The sequence below is a fragment of the Mercenaria mercenaria genome, chromosome 19 (genome assembly GCF_021730395.1).
Source record: "Mercenaria mercenaria strain notata chromosome 19, MADL_Memer_1, whole genome shotgun sequence".
NCBI lineage: Eukaryota > Metazoa > Mollusca > Bivalvia > Venerida > Veneridae > Mercenaria > Mercenaria mercenaria.
Genome location: NC_069379.1, coordinates 24976075 through 25001651, shown reverse-complemented (window position 1 = coordinate 25001651; position 25577 = coordinate 24976075). Strand labels below are relative to the sequence as shown.

General features: G+C 37.3%; 1 protein-coding gene across 2 annotated transcripts; it reads right to left on the bottom strand.

Annotated features, from left to right (window-relative positions):
* Positions 1-4944: 4944 nt before the first annotated feature.
* LOC123542446 (acetylcholine-gated ion channel acc-4-like) lies at positions 4945-22452 on the bottom strand. Of its 2 annotated transcripts, none has more exons than XM_045328314.2 (9): positions 22173-22452; positions 18963-19370; positions 17848-18042; positions 15567-15674; positions 14157-14306; positions 7936-8091; positions 6609-6788; positions 6269-6316; positions 4945-5805 (listed from the first exon to the last, which is right to left on the bottom strand). In XM_045328314.2, exons 2-9 carry the CDS (start codon positions 19344-19346, stop codon positions 5689-5691), a joined length of 1338 nt encoding a protein of 445 aa, XP_045184249.2. In that variant the 5' UTR covers positions 19347-19370; positions 22173-22452; the 3' UTR covers positions 4945-5688. The 2 variants fall into 2 exon arrangements, with proteins under 2 accessions (XP_045184249.2, XP_045184248.2); XM_045328313.2 differs by lacking the exon at positions 22173-22452 and adding an exon at positions 20986-21229.
* Positions 22453-25577: the final 3125 nt, after the last annotated feature.

Here is a 25577-nt window from a genome sequence, read left to right as displayed (position 1 = left end):
AATGAAAATAATTTGCAAACTTTACCACAAGAATTTCCCGCTGTGTTTCAAACAAGACGCTTCTCAAATTGGAACAATAATATTACAGTGAAACACCGCTCGCTCGAGCATCGATGACTCGAGCACCCGGGCTCGCTCAAGCAATTCGTGTGGTCCCGGCCGATTTCCTTCTATTTTCTATGTGAAATTACCCCGGCTGCGCCGAGCATCGATAACTCGATCGCTCGAGCATGGCACCTGGTCCCTGTGTATTAATTTACTCTTTGTTGCTTCTGGCAAACTCGAGCAGAGTTGTCTCACACTTTCGACGGTCAGAAGGTATCGGTTAATTTAAAGTTTGCCCACGCTGTGAGAATAGCGTGGTCTATTTCCCGGCTATCTTAAATGTTTTTGTCGGTATATTTGATCTGGTAATGAGATTAATTATTGATGAAAGGTTGAAAAATGATTTATTATTGAAATATTGATCAATTACTGTTTGTTTTAGACTAAAGCAAGTATGTTATTACTTATTACATCTTTCCTGCGGGGTCGAGCTCTTAATCGTTTAATCTGCACTTGTTTGCTTTCAAATAAAGGAAATAATATAGCCTTTCCATAAAATAAAGACAACAATTATGATATGCACTTGTTGATAAATGAAAAAAAATCCTACTTGTTTCTTCACATGTGCCATTTACAAATTACATTTTTAAACGTTCATCATAGATTACATTTGTAATACGTGTTTTTTTGTTGTGTTTTTTCTTTTTTGTTTTTTTTTTTAATTTCACGGGTGCGTTCTTATAAGCATCACAGTTTCCTCTGCAAATGGTCTCGATGACAACTGGTAAAACAAATGTCACTTTTCTTCGTATGTTGGTCAATGTTTGGGTCGCTCGAAACCATGGATAACTCGAGCATTTTGCTCATCCCCTTGCGACCTCGAGCGAGTGGTGTTTCACTGTAATAATATTACAAAGATTAAAGGTGAATCTATGGACATAACAAAAGGTCAGAAAACCCTTCAAGTATGTTCTATAAACCCAAGATCTGTAAAAAACAAAACAATACCACTTTGTGATTTTATCCTTTTAAACGTTTTCGACATTGTTGCCATCACAGATACATGGCTTGATAATACCGTGGAAAAAACGTGCAGTAGTGAGCTTGTCCCTGATGGGTATCACATGAAGGAAGCCCCTCGTCCCGGGAAAATGTGCGGAGGTGGAGTCGCTATTATTTATAAGGCCAATATAGAATTTAAAATGCTGACATCTTCCGGTGGCAGACGCTTCTCAACGTTTGAGCACGTTGATTGTAGTATTGCTACAAATAAGAACTCCTTGCGTCTTTCAGTCGTATACAGACCACCACTATCACAAAAGAACGGTTTCAGTACTTATGATTTCCTTCAGCATGAATGGCCTCTGTTTCTCTCAAAATACGCAACCATTGACAAGCCAATAGTTATTGTTGGTGACTTAAACTCCCATCTGGACATACCTACATTCAACAGCTGTCTAGAAACATTTGGTATGGAACAACATGTTCGAGGACCAACACATGTTGCAGGACATACTTTTGAAAGTGCTTATCACAAGAGACTCTGAAAATATTGTATCAAATATAGAAGTTACTAACCCCGGACTATCTGATACTGATGGGAAGATATCATGTGACCATTTCGCTGTGATATTTTATATTCGAGCAGAAAAACCAGCTCCAATTAGGAAAGCTGTGTCCTTTCGAAAGGTGAGATCCATCGACATTGAATCATTCAGAAACGAAATAAAATCTTTGGAGATTCTCAACACAAACAGGTGAATTTCTGATGTTGACGAGCACGTGGAATCATTAAACAACAGTTTGATATCACTCGTTGACTTACAAAAACAATAGTGCTTAGACTGACATGCCCATGGTATAATGAGGAACTACACGAAGCCAAACATTTGAAACGAAAACTTGAACGCAAATGGAGAAAAACAAATCTGACAAGTAGATCATGGGATATACAGATATCACTGTGCTTCTTTGAATAAATCGCTGAAACAAACACGTTTTAATTTCTATTCTGAAAGATAGAGTCCTGTGGACGTGATCAAAAAACTTAATTCAAAGTGACAAAGAATCTTCATGGTAGAGAGGAAGAGGCCGTCCTGCCAACATCTTCCTCCTCCAAAGAACTAGCACAAAATTTCAGCGACTTCTTCATCGATAAAATTGATGGAATAAGAAATAAAATTAGGTCAGGAACAGAAATACAAACCGGTGCGGTTACTACCGAGGAAATTCCGAACACACAAATAGATAAACTTGTAGAATTTACTCCAGTCTCACAGGATGAAGTGAAAAAAGTTATTTCAAAATCTGCAAGTAAATCATGTGAGCTAGATCCAGTTCCGACATGGCTTTTGAAAGAGTGCTTAGAAGAACTGTTACCATCTCTTACTAAAATAATCAATGGTTCTTCATAGAAAGCATATGTACCGAAATCCTTCAAACGTACGTTGATCAGACCAATCATCAAAAAATCAGATCTAGATGCAGATGTTCTCAAGAACTATAGACCTGTCTCTAATTTACCGTACGTGTCTAAAATATTTGAAAAGGTAGTCGATGCTCGTTTGGAAAGCCACTTGTCTTTGAACAGTCTCCACGAAGAGCACCAGTCTACCTACAGAAAATTTCTCTCCACTGAGACTGCATTACTGAAGGTTCAAAATGACATTCTCAACTCCCTTGACCAAAATGATATAATAATGTTAGTGACGCTTGACCTTTCAGCTGCTTTCGATACCATCGACCACAAGACACTATTGCACCGCCTCCATGACCACTTTGGCATCGCAGGGAAACCACTCGAATAGATAACTTCATATCTGAGCGACCGCTACCAAACTGTCGCCATAGTGAATTGTCAAAACCAGTGCAAATGAAATACAGTGTTCCACAGGGGTCTGTTCTCGGACTGACATTTTTCACAATGTACATTAAACCAGCTGGTACTATATGCAAGAAACATGGACTAAATCACCATTTTTACGCCGACGATGGGCAGCTTTATTTATCTTTCAAACCAACAAACCCGGTCTCTCAGAAGGATGCTTTACGCTATGTTGAAAACTGTCTCGTCGAGATTGTATCGTGGATGAACAGCAACATGTTGAAAGTCATTGCTGATAAAACTGAAGTCATTGTATTTACCTCTCAAAGAAAAGAAAAGCATATTTAATCGGTTTCTGTGAAAACTGGAGAAGAGAACATTAAACCTTCTAAATGAGTAAGGAATCTTGATGCTTTTCTAGATTCCAAAAGGAGCATGGAAAAACGTATTAACTCAGTTTGTAGATCAGGATATGGACAGCTACGTGAAATAGGCCACATCAGGAAATATCTAAATACAGATGCCACAAAATCACTTGTAAATTCACTCGTCACTTCACACCTTGATTATTGCAATATGCTCTTGTATGGTGTTCCGAAGTCCTTGCTGAATAGACTTCAAAATCTTCAGAACCATAACGAGAATACCGCATTATGATCACATTACACAGGTCTTAAAAGAACTGCATTGGATATCAGTTACTTATGAATCTCTGGAGAAAATGTGTAAACGGCTTGTCAGTTTAGTTATTAGAACATCGGAACGGTGTTCCGGGGCTCGGGTTCAGGTTCGAGTTTCCGACGCTGTAAATTGCTTGATTTATACAGTACCCACTGACATTCGGTGACAAATTTCAAAAAAAAGGTAGTGAAATATGTTACTGTAAAGATTTTCATTGTACAATCAGGGTATTATGTATAATTAGCTCTGTAAATCTATAGATCAGAAACATTGCGACAACATAGTTTGCTGTACCGCTCCGCCAGCACGACAGGACAGCCGCTCAGATATCTGCGACATCCTATGCCGGGTCGTGGGTTATGACAACGTTATCTAAAACTATTTTAAAGTAGCTCATTGATCAAATATTGGATAGCATACGAACTCGGTGGTGTTGATCACGTGAAAGAGGTGATAAATTTTGGTTCAGACAAGCCGTTCCGCACTAGAACAGCACATGTTGCCTGTTGGTGTTCAGACAAGCCGTTCCACACTAGAACAGCAGATGCTGTCTGGTTGGTGTTCAGACAAGCCGTTCCGCACTAGAACAGCACATGTTGCCTGTTGGTGTTCAGACAAGCCGTTCCACACTAGAACAGCAGATGCTGTCTGGTTGGTGTTCAGACAAGCCGTTCCGCACTAGAACAGCACATGCTGCCTGGTTGGTGTATAAGTGTTCCGCACTAGAAGAGCACATGCTGTCTGGTTGGTGTATAAGTGTTCTGCACTAGAACAGCACATGCTGTCTGGTTGGTGTATAAGTGTTCCGCACTAGAACAGCACATGCTGTCTGGTTGGTGTATAAGAGTTCCGCACTAGCTGTCTGGTTGGTGTATAAGTGTTCCACACTAAAACAGCACATGCTGTCTGGTTGGTGTATAAGTGTTCCGCACTAAAACAGCACATGCTGCCTGGTTGGTGTTCAGACAAGCTGTTCCGCACTAGAACAGCACATGCTTTCTGGCTGGTGTATAAGTGTTCCGCACTAGAACAGGACATGTTGCCCGGTTGGTGTATACGTGTTTCGCACTAGAACAGTACATGCTGCCTGGTTGGTGTTTAAGTGTTCCGCACTAGAACAGCACATCCTGCCTGGTTGGTGTATAAGTGTTCCGCACTAGAACAGCACGTGCTGCCTGGTTGGTGTATAGTAGTTAGCCGTTCAGCACTAGAACAGCATGTGCTGCCTGGTTGATGGTCAGACAAGCCGTTCCGCACTAGGGCAACACATGCTGCCATGATTGGTGGTCAGACAAGCCGTTCCGCACTAGAACAGCACATGCTGCTTAGAGTATAAGCCCTTGAGAAGAGAAACTATTAACTGTGGGAAAACATGTCACACATAACTATGAAAGGAAAGTATGAATTTTATTGTAATCTGAGAAGATTAAAACAACAATACTAGAGGTATGCAAATACATTAACAAGCACCATGGTTCTTTTTTAAATACATTAATAATACATTTATATCACAGAAATGCATAATACTACAACACAAAGCAACTAAACACATATGTATCACAGTCTTTATCATGCCTTGTCATCTGCAAAATTTGCAAAATTTTCGCTCTGTGCAAAATAAATGCAACATGTAATGATGTTATACAAATTCATTAACAGATCATTAACAGATCATTAACAGATACATCAATGAAGAATTCGTTCTGGAGTAACTTAAACTAAGCATTGTCTGAAACGCAAGACATCTTGCTTTTAAACAATTATTTCTTGAAATTTTTACCACATTTGAAATTTTCCAAACGAAAATTTAATACATATTCTATTGGTACAATATCGCTAAAGGCACAGTTTTTTTTTTCTAACTATATTTTGATATATCAACAATATGCTGGCAAAAATGAAATAAAATGGACGGATCCTTTGATGTGTGTATCATAACAGGAAAACGCGAATGTGAGTACAGTGAACAATAAATAATGAAAAATAAGTCTGAAATTTTACTCTCCTATAAGTACCATATTTTTGGATTATCATTAATTTAGCAAGTAAGAAATAGAAATTTGTCGCTGATCCTGTTTCCCTTTGCAACACACATACGCACACATTTCTTCGTTTTCTTAGCACCGTCAACTTCCGGTCTACCTCGGTCGTGTGTGTATGTTGCTCTTATTGCGCAGGCCCAGGGAGAAGGCACCATCAGTCACTTCCGCTTTCAGTGTGCTCCATAATTCTCCGGCAAAGTTTTGAACTTTAAACTGAAAAAAAAATATGCATAAATATTTCACAACAATTATACTCTTGCATTCAATGTCCAGGCATCAAATTATGATTAAACAGATTTTGTTACGATAAATCATTTCGCATGCTTTTTTGTAAAAACAGAACTTTCAAGTGAAATAATTTTCAAGGACTATGTAGAGCTGCTTTAGTAGACGTGTGTAATGTATCAATCTATATCTCAAAATCTCGAAATTTCGACTTTGTAACTAGAAAATTTGATATGTACGTGACTTGAAATTTTGATCTTGCCTCCATATCCGGAATATATGACTGTCAGGTCAGTAAGTCGAAATTTCCAGTTAGTAACTTGAAACACGCCACTGACACTTTTGCTGCGCCGTAGGACACGACAGAAATGGTATTTATAGGTTAGTACAGACTATACATGAAACAAGATGATCAATATGACTGAAATATAATTGACAAAGACAAGCATACCCTGTATTTCTTTTCCCTTGTCTTTATGTTTTTCAGCTTCATATGGCGCTGTTAATCGAAGTCAAATAGATGTTAGAAATATCTTATATTGTCACCCTACATCTAAAATAACTCAATATTATAATACATTAAATTCATTTATGTAGCTTTTGCATGTGTGTAGCTCCACAAATTTCACTAATCATGTTTGCGTAAAGTATCATTTAATTGTCTACTGGTTATAGCTTAATATTTTGTTTAATAATTTATTTTGAATATTATTAGATCATATGAACTTGAGTGTTCAAAAGAATTGTTACATCAACATGTGATTAAAGTAGAATTTTATATGTGGTATTACCTGGTATAACATGATAAGTATGAAAAGCATCTGGAAAAAGAAGTACCCAATGGCGAACAAGATAAATGCATAGAAGTCCATCTTGCTCTGAAGGTTGGCGTTATACTTGAACCTGGATAGAACTGCGTGCCATAATGTAATGAATCCACTGAACATCATTGACACCAGCACATAACGGTCCTGTAATAAATCAACATGACATGATGTGATGTCTCGGACACCAGCACATAGCGGTCCTGTAATAAATCAACATGAGATGATGTGATGTCTCGGACACCAGCACATAACGGTCCTGTAATAAACGAACATGACATGATGTGATGCCTCTTCACCAGCACATAACGGTCCTGTAATAAATCAACATGGCATGATGTGATGCTCTTACACTAGGCGTAAGGTTTTAATGAAATATGTCCTGACGTAGTCTCAGGACAAAAAAAAACCAGAAAACGTTGTGCTGTAATAAATAACATTGAATGTGGATATTAATTCCAGTCCAAATATACGTGACTCGTGTCAATTTGCCTAATCATGACAACATTCAATGTCTGACCGCGGCGCAATAACGGTCCTGTAATAAATCAACATGACATGATGTGATGCCTCTACATCAGCACATAACGTTCCTGTAATATGTCAACATGACACGATGTGATGTCTCTGACACCAGCACATAACGGTCCTGTAATAAATCAACATGACATGATGTGATGCCTCTACATCAGCACATATCGATCCTGTAATATATCAACATGACATGATGCGATGACTCGGACACCAGCACATAGCGGTCCTGTAATAAATCAACATGACATGATGTGATGTCTCTGCATCAGCACATAGCGGTCCTGTAATAAATCAACATCATGCGATGTCTCGGACACCAGCACATAACGGTCCTGTAATAAATCAACATGACATGATGCGATGTCTCGGACACCAGCACATAGCGGTCCTGTAATAAATCAACATGACATGATGTGATGTCTTTGACACCTAGTGCGTAAGGTTATGAAAATGTGTCCCTGACGTAGTCTTCAAGAAAAAAAAAACACAGAAAATGTTGTGCTGGTCAGATGAATTTGATAATCATTTGAATGAGATGTATAAATTCCTATGTTTTCCAATATTAGTAGCGGTGACTCGGTGAGTCAAGTTTTGCCTAATCCTTGAACCAAACCTTCAGACTCGGCTGACCGCGTTGTCTGCAATTTTATTTAAATATGTGCGTACTGTATAACGTAAGTGGAAATGCTTTGATCGTTAAATTTTGATTTGCAATATTTTTTCTAAATCTTTATATAAATTTCCAGTATTGAACACTTACAAGATGTGTAAGGTAGGATATTTTTGGAATACTTTGGTTTGTCACAAACCGGAAGCTGATCGACGCCAACATCAAAATGAATGACAACTGTAATCTGTTCTGTGTCAAGGTCGGTGCCACGGCAAATGTCGTAAAAGCGAAAATGGTTAGTAGATTCTGAAAACAAATAACATTGATAAATACCGAGTCGTAAAGACAGCATATTTCTTTTAACAATAGCCCAAGTTTAAGTGATTCAACTAAATGCATATCAAAGGGACTTTACCAGAAATCAAAATTTGAGAATGAGACTAAAACGACTAACTCTAATTACATGTATATGTTCATCCATCTATCTATCCCTGCATATTGTCAATCCCTCCAAACAGACCTAAGTGCACGTCAGAAATGTTCATATATAGAATGAGAAAAAGAAAAAGAACTTTTTCGGTAAAAACATTGAACGCCCGCTGTACCACAGCCTACTTGAACTTGTAAAGGTCAGGTAAGGTTGCCATGTAACCAGGAAGTTGCTTGCAAAGGTTGATACTATGTGTCAAAATGCAGCACTTAAAATTGTCTAAGGGATAATGGATGCATATGACTGATTAGACCGAAAAGAGTTTTATGTAAGATGGAAGGTTGATTGTGGTAGATTTTGTAGAACATAATGAGACATTAGTCTAATATCAGGTGTTCTATAGCCCGCCAGCCAAGCTCTTCTTGCATGACTGTAGTCTGATATCAGGTGTTCTACAGCCTGCCAGCCAAGCTCTTCTTGCATGACTGTAGTCTAATATCAGGTGTTCTACAGCACGCCAGCCAAGCTCTTCTTGCATGACTGTAGTCTAATCTCAGGTGTTCTACAGCACGCCAGCCAAGCTCTTCTTGCATGGCTGTAGTCTAATCTCAGGTGTTCTACAGCACGCCAGCCAAGCTCTCTTGCATGGCTGTAGTCTAATCTCAGGTGTTCTACAGCACGCCAGCCAAGCTCTTCTTGCATGGCTGTAGTCTAATCTCAGGTGTTCTACAGCACGCCAGCCAAGCTCTTCTTGCATGGCTGTAGTCTAATCTCAGGTGTTCTACAGCACGCCAGCCAAGCTCTTCTTGCATGGCTGTAGTCTAATCTCAGGTGTTCTACAGCACGCCAGCCAAGCCCTTCTTGCATGACTGTAGTCTAATCTCAGGTGTTCTACAGCACGCCAGCCAAGCCCATCTTGCACGACTGAAGTCTAATATCAGGTGTTCTACAGCCCGCCAGCCAAGCTCTTCTTGCACGAATGTAGTCTAATATCAGGTGTTCTACAGCCCGCCAGCCAAGCTCTTCCTGCACGACTGTAGTCTAATCTCAGGTGTTCTATAGCCCGCCAGCCAAGCTCTTCCTGCACGACTGTAGTCTAATCTCAGGTGTTCTACAGCCCGCCAGCCAAGCTCTTCTTGCACGAATGTAGTCTAATATCAGGTGTTCTATAGCCCGCCAGCCAAGCTCTTCCTGCACGACTGTAGTCTAATCTCAGGTGTTCAATAGCCCGCCAGCCAAGCTCTTCTTGCATGACTGTAGTCTAATCTCAGGTGTTCTATAGCACGCCAGTCAAGCTCTTCTTGCATGACTGTATTCCGGCAGCCAAGCTCTTCTTGCATGACTGAAGTCTAATCTCAGGTGTTCTACTGCCCGGCAGCCAAGCTCCTTTGCATGACTGCAGTTCAATCTCAGGTGTTCTACAGCCCGGCGGCCAAGCTCCTTTGCATGACTGTAACATTCGAAAGAGTGGAATAATGACGCTTCACTCAACGTATGGCACGCCTGCAGACTACTTAAACTTTGTTAGTATTTGTCTTTGTGTAAGGGATCCAGACGGTATTCTGGCTGGCTCCGGACTAATGCCTTGTATTCCAGTTCTTTTGAACAAGAGTGCCATGATGGCCCTATATTGCTCACCTGAGTTAAGTTGCTTGCTTGAACAAATTTCTTTGCAAAAGCTTCAAAAACAAGAAAGTAGGTCAGTAGGTCATATTAATGGTCACTGAAAGCCAGTTTTAAGGTTGGTGTACAAAACTGTACATGTCATCCAAATTTCAAGGCTGTTTATTAAAAAACAAGAAAGTAGGTCAGTAGGTTAAGGTTACAGTCAAGTGACCCCTAATTACATGGGGCCATAAGATAATTTTTGAAGTATTTTTTATTTTTTTCCTATATAACTACATATAAAAACCATGTGACCATCGGGGCGGGGCCCCAAGGGCATAATTTGAACAATCTTGTTAGAGAGCCACTAGGCAATGCTACATACTGAATATCAAAAGTCTAGGCCTTGAACTTTCAGTCAAGAAGATTTTTTCTATGTAAGTCTATGTAAAACTTGGGACCCTAGGGCAGAGCCTTGTTTTACCCCAGGAGCATAATTTGAACAATCTTTATAAAGGACCATTAGGCAATGCAACATACCAAAAACCAAAAGCCTAGGCCTTGCAGTTTCAGACAAGTAGATTTTTTAAAAAAAAATCCTATATAAGTCTATGTAAAACTTGGTACCCCTGGCGCGGGGCCTCTTTTCATCCCAGGGACATAATTTGAATAATCTTGCCACAAGGCAATGCAACATGCCAAACATCAAAGGCCTAGGTTTAGTGGTTTCAGATAAGAAGATTTTTTTTTAAATCATATTTAAGTCTATGTAAAACTTGAGACCCCGGGGCGGGGCCTCTTTTCACCCCAGGGGCATAATTTGAACAATTTTGGTAGGGAACCAATAGGCAATGCTACTTTTCAAATACGGTATCAAAGGCCTAGGTCTTTTGGTTTCAGACAAGAAGATTTTTAACTATTTTCTTATATAAGTCTATGTAAAATTTGGGACCCCCGGTACGGGGCCTCTTTTCACCCCAGGGGCATAATTTGAACAATCTTGGTAGAGGACTATTAGATGATGTCACATGCCAAATATTGAGGCTCTATGCCTTGTGGTTTTTGACAAGAAGATTTTCAAAGTTTTCCCTATATAAGTCTATGTAAACCATGTGACCCCCAGGGCGGGGCCATAATTGACCCTAGGGGAATTAGTTAAACAATCTTGGTAAAGGACCATTAGATGATGCTACTTACCAAATATACAAGCCCTATGACCTTTGGTTTTGAACAAGAAGATTTTTAAAGTTTTTCCTTTTGGTTACCATGGCAACCAGAGTTCTAAATGGATTCAATTCTTTGAACAATTTTTAAAGAAGACTATTCAAGGAACATCCCTGTGAAGTTTCATCAAAATTGACCTGATGGTTTAGAAGGAGATGTTGTTTAAAGAAAAGTGTGGATGGACGGACGGACGGACGCCGGACGGTGAGTGATCACAATAGCTCACCCTATAAACACCTGTAATGTTCTTAGTTAAAAGGGTACTAGAATTAATCGTGTACGTTTTGATCAATTAAGGATACACGAATACTAGTACATTGACTTTGTTATCCTTTTCAAAACTAATCTCACCGCTGACAAATACGCTAAAGATTATATGAACACGTTTGCTATTGCTGGTAAGTCATGTATATTAATACGTACTATCGGATCCTACTGTCGTACTATTTTTGTTCTTTCTGTGCAAATAGACAGAAAATAGAAAAAAAAGCATTCTACATGCATATAAAATGTACTGAAAGCAAATTAACTCTTACAGAACAAATTTAGTCTTCACATACCCCAATCACCAATACGTAAGCTACCTGTTACAGAACAAATTTACAGTTCACATACCCAAATCGCCAATACGTTCCAAGCTAACTGTTACAGAAAAAAATTTACAGTTCACATACCCCAATCACCAATACGTTCCAAGCAAACTGTTACAGAACAAATTTACTGTTCACATACCCCAATCACCAATACGTTCCAAGCTAAGTGTAACAGAACAAATTTACTGTTCACATATCCCAATCTCCAGTACGTTCCAAGCTAACTGTTACAGAACAAATTTACTGTTCACATACCCCGACCACCAGTACGTTCCAAGTTAACTGTTACAGAACAAATTTACTGTTCCCATACCCCGATCACCAGTACGTTCCAAGCTAACTGTTACAGAACAATTTTACTGTTCACATACCCCGATCACCAATACGTTCCAAGCTAACTGTTACAGAAAAAATTGACTGTTCCCATACCCCGACCACCAGGACGTTCCTAGTTAATTGTTACAGAATAAATTTACTGTTCACATACCCCGATCACCAATACGTTCCAAGCTAACTGTTTCAGAACAAATTTACTGTTCCTATACCCCGATCACCAGGACGTTCCAAGCTAACTGTTACAGAACAAATTTACTGTTCACATACCCCAATCACCAATACGTTCCAAGCTAACTGTTACAAAACAAATTTACTGTTCCCATATCCCAGTCACCAATACTTCCAACCTTACTGTTATAGAAAAAATTTACTGTTCACATATCCCAATTAACAATACATTCTAGGCTTACTGTTACAGAACAAATTTACTGTTCACATACCCCAATCACCAATACGTTCCAAGCTAACTGTTACAAAATGAATTTACTGTTCCCATATCCCAATCGACAATACTGTCTAAGCTAACTGTTACAGAACAAATTTACTCTTCACATATCCCAATCATCAATATGTTCCAAGCTAACTGTTACAGACAAATTTACTGTTCACATATCCCAATCACTAATACGTTCCAAGCTAACTGTTACAGAACAAATTTACATCCCAATCACCAATACGTTCCAAGCTAACTGTTACAGAACAAATTTACTGTTCCCATCCCCGATCACCAGGACGTTCCAAGCTAACTGTTACAGAACAAATTTACTGTTCACATACCCCAATCACCAATACGTTCCAAGCTAACTGTTACAAAACAAATTTACTGTTCCCATATCCCAGTCACCAATACTTCCAACCTAACTGTAATAGAACAAATTTACTGTTCACATATCCCAATCACCAATACGTTCTAAGCTTACTGTTACAGAACAAATTTACTGTTCACATACCCCAATCACCAATACGTTCCAAGCTAACTGTTACAAAATGAATTTACTGTTCCCATATCCCAATCACCAATACTGTCTAAGCTAACTGTTACAGAACAAATTTACTGTTCACATGACCCAATCATCAATACGTTCCAAGCTAACTGTTACAGACAAATTTACTGTTCACATACCCCAATCACCAATACGTTCCAATCTAACTGTTACAGAACAAATTTACTGTTCACATACCCCAATCCCCAGTACGTTCCGAGCTAACTGTTACAGAACAATCTATTTTTCGCATACCACATTCGCCAGTTCGTTCCAAGCTTTCTGTTAAAGAACAAATCTACTGTCCACATACCACAGCCCGCCCGCTTAGCTCAGTAGGTAGAGCGTTGGTTTACGGATCGCGGAGTCTGAGTTCGATCCTCGGGCGGGAAGTATTTCTCCGTGACTATTTGATATACGATATTGTGTCTGAAATCATTAATCCTCCGCCTCTGATTCATGTGGGGAAGTTGGCAATTACCTGCGGGGAACAGGTTTGTACTCGTACTGTTAAACCCAAAACAAACAAACAAACAATTGCTGGTACGTTCCAAGCTAACTGTCACGGAACAAATCAACAGTTCACATACCTCAATCACCAGTACGTTCCAAGCTTATTGTTACAGAACAAATCTACTATTCACATACCACAATCACCTGTGCGTTCCAAGCTTACTGTTACAAAACAAATCTACTGTTCATATACAACAATAACTAGTACGTTCCATTACAAATCTACTGTTCACATACCTCAATCACCAGTACGTTCCAAGCTTATTGTTACAGAACAAATCTACTATTCACATACCACAATCACCTGTGCGTTCCAAGCTTACTGTTACAAAACAAATCTACTGTTCATATACAACAATAACTAGTACGTTCCATTACAAATTTAGTGTTCACATACCTCAATCACCAGTACGCTCCAAGCTTACTGTTACTGAACAAATTTAGTGTTCACATACCACAATCATCAGCACGCTCCAAGCTTACTGTTACTGAACAAATTTAGTGTTCACATACCACAATCACCAGTACGTTCCAAGCTTACTGTTACTGAACAAATTTAGTGTTCACATACCACAATTATCAGTACGCTCCAAGCTTACTGTTACTTAACACATTTAGTGTACACATACCACAATTATCAGTACGCTCCAAGCTTACTGTTACTGAACAAATTTAGTGTTCACATACCACAATCACCAGTACGTTCCAAGCAAAGAATCCTGCTCTTCTTGACACACAACATGTGGCTATTACTCCTGGGTAACTAATTCGTGCACGTGTGTATTGTGCAGAAATATCTAGAGGGTCCATCTCAACGAAGTTGTAAAGCTCCCATTCCTGTCAAGACAGTAAGAGAATTCAACATCATATAGTCTTCCAGATAGTCTTCATGGAAAGGTACATTTGAAATACTAGTCAGCATTAAACTAACTGCGTGTTACCACACCTATAAAATTATTTCGGAGACTATAGACTACGTATGTTCTCATTTTTCCCTCCATTTTAGCATGCGTACGATTAAACTTCACCCAAAATGAACTGATCCATTATCAGTTTGGGCAGTACCATTTATTTTTCAAAGGGGTATTCACTGAAAATGTTCTGACTGAATAGTGAACATCAGCCTGATCTTGGTCTGCAATGGTCGCATGCAGCCGGCAGACTTTAGGTTAAAACATGGTCGCTGTGAGGAATTATGAATAACTCCCCGCCGAAGCTCAATTGTTCGCCGAGAGACATTCCAGGTATATATGACTGAATGTCTGTATATTGCATATATATTCATGTACATGTTTACATATTGTAATACGTGTTCACATAATTATGGTTGTAATGACATGCCATTATTATGTAATCTTCATTCTGCAGGATGTCAAATATATCATGACAATATCCCCGACGACCATTACGGTTATCTCCATGTATTTATCACGTAAATAAATGACCATATTGCCTATTCTATTTTATATTTTTCACTCAACGCCAATAAGAACATACGATTTTTGTCTCAAATAATTTGTATATGTACATGACCTTTTCATCCATTTGTGAATACAGAAATAAGTAACCATCCTAAAAAAGGCATACAGCATAGGTACCTGAAAAAATACAACGCAGTTCTCGCGCCATTTTTCAACCAACGGAAGTAGATTGAATCCGGCTTGGAAATTAAAACCACAAAATCCGCTCAGTCCACTTCCGTTTGTTTAAGAAAATGGCCTTATCTTTTTCTTTATATCATCGGCAAATTCTGAATATTTTAAAGAAGCACTTAAATCGAAAGCTGTGGGTTATTTGGTAACTATAAATGTAAAGAATTTCAAACATGAGAAATAACGGTAAAGTCACAGCGGGTAGTCAACACGACGTCTATATGTCCAGCCACGGAGTACCTGTGGCATACAGTGGTTTGGTCTTTCTTCGAACCCGACAGAATAAAATACAGTCATGAAATTCTTTAAATGCATTTTCATATAAAACGTATTTTGACACACCTATATAAAGTCTCCGGCTTTCAAGTACATGCACAATTGCTGATATTAAATAATAAAATTCCTGCAAAAAAACAACAAAAAAAAACATTTTCTTTAATCATACCTGACTATCCGAAAAACAGTCAACATATATAGAGCTGATTTCCTCTTTATCTTCAACAATGTCCAAAACGTCTTTTGTTAATTCAGATGACAGCACCATTGAAATACCCTGAAACAGTGAGAAACCATGGGGCATTTAATCAAATCATTAGGACTGAAGCATACTTGGGTTTTATTAGCTCATACCGCATAGGTCGTTACAACAGCAAAACTGACTATAACCTTCTCAGTTGCTTTCAAACTGCAAAGAAAAAACTTCCCAACAAATCGGTATGAAATGAGTCTGTTAGCCTACCATTTACAGAATTCTATACAGCATGAAATTTGCGCATATTTTAAGTTGATGTTAAACTTTTAATATATGTTCCATTCATGTAAAGTATTGTTCAGTCCTCAGCGTTTCCTAATTCAATGACCCTACACCTTTGCTATGTCAAGGAAAGTTGTATTTGTCATAAATAGAGGAGCACAATTAGAACATAGAACTGTGTATGAGCATAGTTTAAAACTGGTTTCCAGACAAATACAAAATATATTTCAGAAGCGCTGTGGCGTATTGTATACTGGCGTATTGTATATACATGTACTATTATCATATGTATACATGAATATAAATAGTAACAAAAACACCCGTGAAAACGTTGACGGATAAATACTGATGCAGTGTGCCTCGCGCGTCATATAATCAGAATGACTCCGGTAACCGGAACGTCACCACATCCTGACGTCGACGCGATGTAGCAATGTTAGATATGCGGATGGAGGGTTGCTTAACATTTTCAGGTGTGACGGCATTGTGGATGAAAAGAAAAATCAATAAATGATAATTATAAATTTGATGGAAATGTGATGAATGAAAATACTAAATGACAATGAGGATAATTTAATATGATAAACAGGTCAATAAATGGCTGGTGTGTGCATTTTTACGCAGAACGACACACCTTCTTTCATAATGGCTAAAGCCGTCGGCAAGAAGTCCCAACCAAGTCATATATCAGCATCTTAGTAATATCCTCCGATCGATCAGAATGTACTGTATTCGGGAAACCTCACGATTGTGCCTCTTCCGTGTCTGTGTCGGCGTCGGCGTCCCGATTAGGTAAAGTTTTTGTATGTAAGCTGGTATTTCAGTAATCACTTGTGGGACTTCACACACTTATTTACTATGAAAAACCAAAGAGCTATAAAAATAATTTTATACTTCTTTGGAAAAACTCACTTACACTGCACATGTTCCATAACTCTATTTTGCCTTTTTTTTTAATTATGCCCCTTTTTCTTTTTTATACTTAGAAATTCTTAGTTAAGGTTTTATATGTAAGCTGGTATCTCAGTAACCACTAATGGGAATGGATTGAAACTTCACATACTTGTTCACTGTGATAACCTGACATCCTGTGCACAGGATCCAGTGCACAGGTTTCGTAAATCTAATTTGCATTTTTTCAAAATTATGTTTTTTTTCCGACTTAGCAGTTTTTGTATGTAAGCTGGTATCTCAGTACCCACTAATGGGAATGGATTGAAACTTCGCACACTTGTTTATTGTCATAAACTGACCGGCCGTGCATATGTTCCATAAGTTTACTCTGCATTTTACAGAATTATGCCCCTTTATTTGACATAGATGTGTTTGGTTAAGTTTTTGTATGTAAGCTGATATCTCAGTACCTACTACTGGGAAAGGATTGAAACTTCACACACTTGTCCATGGTCATGAGCTGTGTGCATTGTACAGGTTCCATAACCCTATTCTGCAATTTTACAAAATTATGCCCCCTTTTCGACTTTTATATTCATTCATTAAAAAATACAATACAAATAACCATTATATAGCGCAAAATATGCATAGAATAAGCTTCTAATGGGCTTCACGAAGTCTTATTTCATCATTCTGTACATCATCCAAAGTGATAATTTAGGTGTAATAGATGTGTCTTAAGACAACGTCTTAATTCATCTTCCTCTCTAAATTGTCAGTTTAGACATATATATATATATATATATATATATATATATATATATATATATATATATATATATATATATATATATATATATATATATATATATATATATATGAAATGGAATGACTGTTACAAAAATCTAGATGTGAATGTTTTAATCCATGTACCAGATACCATTCAGTTGTTTCAATTTGTAAAGGGCAATTTGGCAGTTGTTTCTAATGTGACAATCAAAGTGACAAGGCTGTTGAATAGCCGAGCGTTGCTGTCCTCCGACAGCTCTTGTTAACATGACGACTCACTTGAACATACCTGTACGTCGAATGGAAAATCATTCAACTCCATCGTCTCCATAAACTTTCCCTTGACACGTCTCATTTCGTATATAAATGCCTCTCCATGTTGCATATACCGCACCTCATGCCAGATCTGCTCTTTCGGGTCCTCGAATACATTCTGCAATACCAACTCGGGGTTCCAAAACTGGGTAAAGTCTGAAACAGTTGTCTGAAAAATAAAGACAATTGCAAGTCAAAGAAAACACTAAAAGTCCTGTAAAGAGTTATGATAAAACTGATATAAAATGAAGAGAAAAGTAGGGGTCGTGTATATTCTAGAGAGATTTTTCTTGTCACATTTGCCTACTGTAAAACACATTAAAATCACACTGCTATGACCTGGAAGTACTACTCGTAGTAAAATTGAGTTTCACTTCACCAAATACAACCTCCTCTCCCATTTTTCTACTAAAATGATGTAAAAAAATACATCCATAATGAAATTTAAACAGAAACCAGCTTTAATAAAGACCTCTGTGACCATGCCAAGTGAAAGAAAAATATAGTTTTCAAAAACCTGTCCGCCATTACGCGACCAGATGGCTCCCAGGCTGGTTCCTTCGCTATAGTTAGGCCTATGTAATATACAGATTGAACACCACTAAATCCAGCTCTTCTTTATGTCATATAACTTATGTTCCCATAAAAAACTTAGTTGCTACTATTGAAAAAGGAAAATGGGAATTAGCTTCAATATAAAAAGATATGCTTCATTAAATACAGCCCTCTAAATGTACTGCTTTTTGGTTCTTTCGAGACATAACATTCTTGCGCAGACATTTTTTAATGCACTATGAGCATTCAGATTTCGTTACAATGTATACTGAAACGCAGTGGAGTAAACTGAACCATGCTACTATTGAGAAAGTCGTCAAGTATTGAGGAAAAAAATGTTTTTGTTTGGACGACTTGTGACGGACCAGCGAATATGACTAACATTTGATTTCGTAGTGATCAACTACAAAATTGAAGTAAGTGATCAAATAATGTCTAGCAGCCACACAAATACAATCATTCTCCGACTTGCGCAAGCGTGAAATGTTATATAAGTTATTGTAAAACAGCACCTTGTAAATTATTCTACCACACCTTTGTTTTATCTAGTAGAGGCTCTCTCCATCTAGCTTGAATATAAACGTCCGCTTCGAAATATTCCTTAATTGTTTCTACTTCTCCTATTTTAAGAAACGTCACTGCAACATGAACAGTTGTCTTTTTTCTGCCTTCCCACCGAGGTGTCGGGTGTGGCCTATAAGTCTTTTTATTTGGCGTTGTAGATACTGGGTGATATGTTAGACTGTTAGGGGTCGGCATCGTTTCAACGATAAATTCCTGAGATGGTTCGATTCTCAAATTTTCAAGTCCAACGATGGAAGGTGTTTTCCCAGAATTTACTGTGCTGTATACAGAACTGTCTTCGGCTACTTTCGGACCTTTCCGGTGACGCTTAGGAGAATATACGAGGAGCGCCATTACAAACTGTAGCTGTCACGGTTCCTGAAAAAAAGACAGTGCAAATTATCAAAGGCGTTATTATAAAATGTAACGCAAGCGTCTTTGTATACGGTCGTTACTATCGCAGGCGCTTCATTAATAATTGGAGGTGGGAGAAGTGGGGGTGGGGATCTGGGGTTTCTCCAGTTTAGAACTTTATTTGCTACAATAAAAAGTAGCCGGGACTTCAAACCACTAAAGCATGGGGAAATCCCGCTCCGACAACTATCGTCCGCGCTATCTGACATTGGCGTAAATAAAGAAATCGGAGTTTACATGCAGAAAAAAGCGGAACTTTTCATGGTGACTCAGAAATTCTCGAGTGCGAGATGAATTCAGAAATTCCGATGTTAAAAATATAGGAAGCCATAATCCCGACGCGATAATTATTCTTGCTGCTCTCTTGCTTCAAACAGTTTACACCACTGAAGTACATCTGTATTTAACCTATTTATTCTTGCTAGACATAAAAAAAGTTATCAGATAAATTTCAAAAGTGTTTTTCGTGACTTTTTTTATATTGAAATGGTTAATGGATGGATTTTCGACGACATTAGAATACTTACCCATTAGAAATCCATGAACATTCTGAAAGATTTTTCATCGTAATGGGTTGATAAAACATAAATATTGAATTTATCCAGTCAAAACATTTAAAGACCAAAATCAAATTATGTCATTTATCTTTAATAGATTTTCCTTTTATAATGTATTTGTACTTAATAATTAATGCGCTCAGGATTTAAAAGTAAACCAGGCAAACTAATAAACGCTTATGTTCAATAGATTATGTTACAAACGTGCTGTTTTGTTGAGCTTATCGTCACATGACACACTTATAGCACATATGGCGACATTCCAGCCATTCATAGCGAAGGAAATCCCGCGTAGTAACTGCAAGTATTATTTCACGCTCGGGTGGTCACCTGGGTAGAACCACCAACCTTCCGCACTTGAAAGAATACTACGTTTCAAGGAAGGTTTCGATCGTTCAGCGGTGAGGGGCAAGTGATATTTTTGCGTTCAGACTCAAACCTCAGAACGGATACACTATAATTTCCCTTCCCTATTACTCGCCTGGCAATGTTTCATATGTTTGTGTACAGATTTCTTGGATTTTGGGGAAAGTAAGTTAAAACATATAAAACCTATTTGCACTGACCGAAATAGAGTGCCTGTATGTACATATGAAACACAATAATTTGATTTTATCCCATTTTGTTGCATTCAGTAAGAATAGTTTCACCTTTATTACTGATAATCAATTTACATTTTAGTTTGTTTTTATTATAAAACATTTTTTCAAATCAAAGCACTATTTTCTAGATAAATAACAGACAGATATAACACTATAGAATATGAACTGTGCTAAAAAGTCGCAACATGTCATCCCCAGTATTGACTGTTAAAAGTCGGAAAATTACCTTCCTTTACAATTAAAAGAGAACATGGTTTTTCATCCCGTCTATGGATTTTCCCATGTATTTTGCGTTCAATTTTGTTTTTAGTATGTAATAATGTGTCAAGTGAATATCCTGACGACGGCAAACATCTTATACTAGCTTGTAAGACTAAGACTTAACCATTGAAAATTTATGTGGTAATTAAATATACCTGCCTTTTTGAAATAAATAATCCACATAACACACTCGAAGATTGTTTTACTTTCGACTCAGGTGGTTAAGCTATAATTCCCATCTAGAAATATCAATTTTCCGTAATATGAACAGTTGAAATATTTCAATTTAATCAAATTTCCCTGATTTGAACTGCTGAAATATTCCAATTTTTATCAACATTGTGTACATTACTTAAACAGGTCGATACATTCTGCTATAATAACTTTAAACTTAAACCAAATCAATAGCCATCGTGTTTGACTTATATTTATGAGATAAACATCAACAAATGTATCCAAAAAGTAATAAATTACCGAAAAATTACCTTAAACTTGTCATAACATGATAAAATGGACTTGAAAGATTGTGTTTTCTTAATCAGTGCCTGTAAGATTATATATAAAAACCCTAGTGTAGTTGAACTTGTAACCTAGCGTATAGTAAACACGTACAAAAATTATACTTATAAGAACTTGAACTATTTGCACTTCGCAAATATCTGTTCAATCGTATACAAACAAGAAAATAAATATAAACAGGGCATACAACACACGTGAAACAAATATTAATTCACTTTAATGAGAAAATAATCAAGAGCAGCCGAGGGTTTTGCTTATAATAAACACAAACAAGTATAACTCTTTTGAAACTACAAAGGAATCGGATCAACACTGAAAAAGATAAGACAACAATAGCGGGTTATGGCATCATTATCTTACATTTAAATTATTTATTCGTTATGTCCTTCTAAACTAATATGATTCATTCATTTTTAAACGGTATTTCACACTTGTTTCGCCATAGCTGAAATTATTTGTGATTGTTTTTTTTTTTTTTTTCTTTTTTTTTTCTTTTGTTTCTCAGTTAATGATGAGTGTAGTAAAATAAAAGAAAATTGTCATACTTGGAAACTTCTTATATAAACTTTAATTTACTAATGCGAAAGTAAATATAAACACGATTGGCGGTGTCGTACGTCTGATACATGCAATACTAAATTATATATTATTTCTTGATTATTATATTAGTATGTACTTATATTTTAAGTGTTCTATATATTTCTCAAACAGAAAATAATGTTTTACAAAATATTAGTAAGTTCGTTTAATCACGACAAAGTTACTCATGTGATTCTTATTATTGTTGATTTAAATATTCATCCTCATAAGATTTATAATTCACTCACCTAAACATGTATACATGTATTTGAGAAAGTCCGACATTTCCTTCAGTATTTATCACACCCCAACATACCCTTAGTTACCAGTGGTAAATCTAGGCTACTCCATCGATCGGCGCATTGATCTTTTTTCAATTAAGCTATGGATCCGCTTGTTGCTGTTCAAAAGAAATGTGTGCGCTGTCAGGGTGAAAATTTATTCCAATGCCGTTCTAAATAGAAATACTGCTTATTGACATACATTCGACATCACACATGCGATTACCTGTATTGAACGACCTTTTTCTTAAGCGACCGCTTTAAACCCTTCCAAAACATTTTTTGTCTTTCTAAATTTACCATAAACTGGCGAAAAAAAAAAAAAAGAAAATCGGACTAATAACAAAAATGATATGCTATTTTAAATATTATCAATGTAATAAAACGGCAGCTATATTGGACACAGTGACATCATCATTCATTCCTTATGTAGGCTTTAACAAATATGGTATTTATGGCAAAATTATGTAAAATGAAATTAGACATGGAGCTTCATTTTATATTACGGCCCGCAAAAAGTGATTCACTTAGTTGTTATTCACTGATTTACCGTATATGGTAATGCCCAAATAAGGAAAGAATGATGATGTCACTGCGCCTAAAACGTCTGTCGTTAAGAATGATGATGACACTGCGCCAAAAACGGCTGTCGTGTATTACATAGGTGGTATTTAAATAGCTGTAACTGTTTTGTTTGTGGTCCGATTTTGATAATCTTCCGTCAGTGTTAATGTTTCACCAAGTTCTTTTTAATAAGGAATGTTGCTAAAAGTTGCTTAATCCCCCTCTAACAAACCATTCTGTTGAGGGACCACCTTGTGACTGTCCTTTGGGTGTTCTGTATTTACTTTTGGGTGTTATATCATTATTCATGAAAAAGAACTATGGTGAAAGGATCTATCGTGCTGTCTATAGGCTGTCAGTCACAAACTATCGTTTTAGGTATTTATCAAATGAGTAAGTATGAAAGGGGTCTATTGGACAGTATAACGCTCCCTCCTAAGGAGGCCAAGGATTTATATAGCGCCCTGTTCGTGATAAGCACGTTCAAAGGCGCTTCACATATACACGGGTATGAAACGTTGCCTGCGGAACAAAATGTGCCCCGCTGAAATGAAGGAATCGCGCTTCCGATGGCGCAGGCATTCAGCAGGATGTTTACAAATATAATGGGCACGGTGAGTAAAATTGAATGTTTTTGGCTATTATCTTTTTAGAGTAAAACCTTTTGAGAAATCGGGGAATGCAGCGCGATGTAGTTGCGTCATGCCGACACATCCATGCCCAGTTTGTGAAGAAATATGTAATATTATTATTTTGCGCGTGTTTTTCATCGGGTACAGTAACGAGAAAATTACAGAAGCAGTGAATATTTCGAGTCATTTTACCTCCTGCTAAAAAAGGAATGATGTATTTCTGTCGTATATCGTATGAAGACATGGTATCTGATCGACTGAAATTTAATACATGTCCAGGAGAAGGCCTGTCCCCTCATTCTGCCGACTTTTTGGTAAAGTGCCGCAAGCATGTTGATGGTGCCGCAGCATCGTGAGGGGCGCAGTCATCTTGAAGTCAGTCGTACGTGTAATCTCTACCAACTAACATATATGTAAGTACAAAATATCTCTAACAATGTTTTTCGTCCAGTTATTGCGTAAAACAAATCTCAATCTGATCTTTATAACATTAATAACTTTTATAAAGTTTATAACTCATTTTTCAACCAGTTTTGATGTTTTTGTTTCAGCATTAGAGTTTAAGATTTTTTTCTTTACAATTTGAGAGTACTATTTTTTATTGGAGATGGATCGAATTTCCCAAATAGCCTATATGGAATTTACAGAACATTTCGAATATACACCTTTACAACGATTATCAAAATGTCTTTGTATGAAATGGGACTTAACTCGATCTAATCATTTCTGAAATTCCGCAAAAAAAATATGAACGTATTTTACTCAAGCCTTGTCGTTTAAATATTGTTTAGGTCTTTGCACTGTCTGTAATGTTTACGTGACGCTTGATTTTTGTATTTCCTTTCAATACACTGAATACATTACATCCATCTAAATATACAAAATAAATAATACACTTAACTACTATTTACACCCATCGATAATTTCATTGGTTCTTTTCAACATAAAAATTTGGGAAGAGTATCGTTTTAAATATTCTACGTTCAGTGCTAAATTTCTTAATGAGTTTTATAGCAGTGAATTGGGTGCTACTGTTCTGTTAAAGAAAAAAACATGGAGCGGGATGATCGAGAGAAGTTTTATACTTTTACGGGTTTTTGTCTTTTTACGTTCCTTTTATCTGAAAACCAAACCAGTGATTTTTTCGCCAATTTTGGAGCCGAAATTCGGCCCATCTCCAAATCAAAAAGTGTACTTCCAAATTGTAAAGACAAAATCCAAAACTCCATGCTGAAACAAAAACATCACAACTGGTTGAAGAATGACAGTTATAACAGTTTTTGTGCTCCAATGCTGGTTTTTATAACTTGCTTTTAATCTAGGCATCAATATTGGTTAACAGTGGGATTGTTTGGTAATTGAATATTGTTATTTTAGGACAAAACTTATTCCCAATTTGATACAAAATGACGTGATTTTCCCAAAAGGAAGGGACCAGGCCCCATTCCTAAATCGAGAGTGAAAAATAAAAGACTGCAAACTTCTTATAAAAGCTATTTATGTTACAAAGGTCAGATTGATAAGATTTGTCTTACACTATAACTGGACGAAAAACATTGTTAGTGATATTTTTGTACTTAAATACATGTAAGTTGGTCGAAATTACACGTACGACTAACTTTATGTAACTACTTAGTATCCAAGATGACTGCGCCCCTCACGATGCCTGCGCACCATCGAGATGCCTGCGGCACTTTACCAAAAAGTCGGCAGAATGAGGGTATAAGCCTTCTCCTGGACATGTATTATGTTTCAACCGATCAGATACCATGTCTTTATATGATATACGACAGAAATAAATCATTCCTTTTTTAGCAGGAGATTAAATGACTCGAAATATTCACTGCTTCTGTAATTTTCTCGTTACTGTACCCGATGAAAAACACGCGCAAAATAACAATATTACATATTTCTTCACAAACTGGGCATGGATGTGTCGGCAAGACACAACTACATCTCGCTGCATTCCCCGATTTCTCAAAAGTTTTTACTGTAAAAAGAAAATAACCAAAAACATTCAGTTTTACTCACCGTACTCATTATATTTGTAAACATGCTGCTGAATGCCTGCGCCGTCGGAAGCGCGATTCCTTCATTTCAGCGGGGCACATTTTGTGCCGCAGGCAACGTTTCATATATACATTGTAGCAAACGCAGCCAAACAGGACGCGAAATT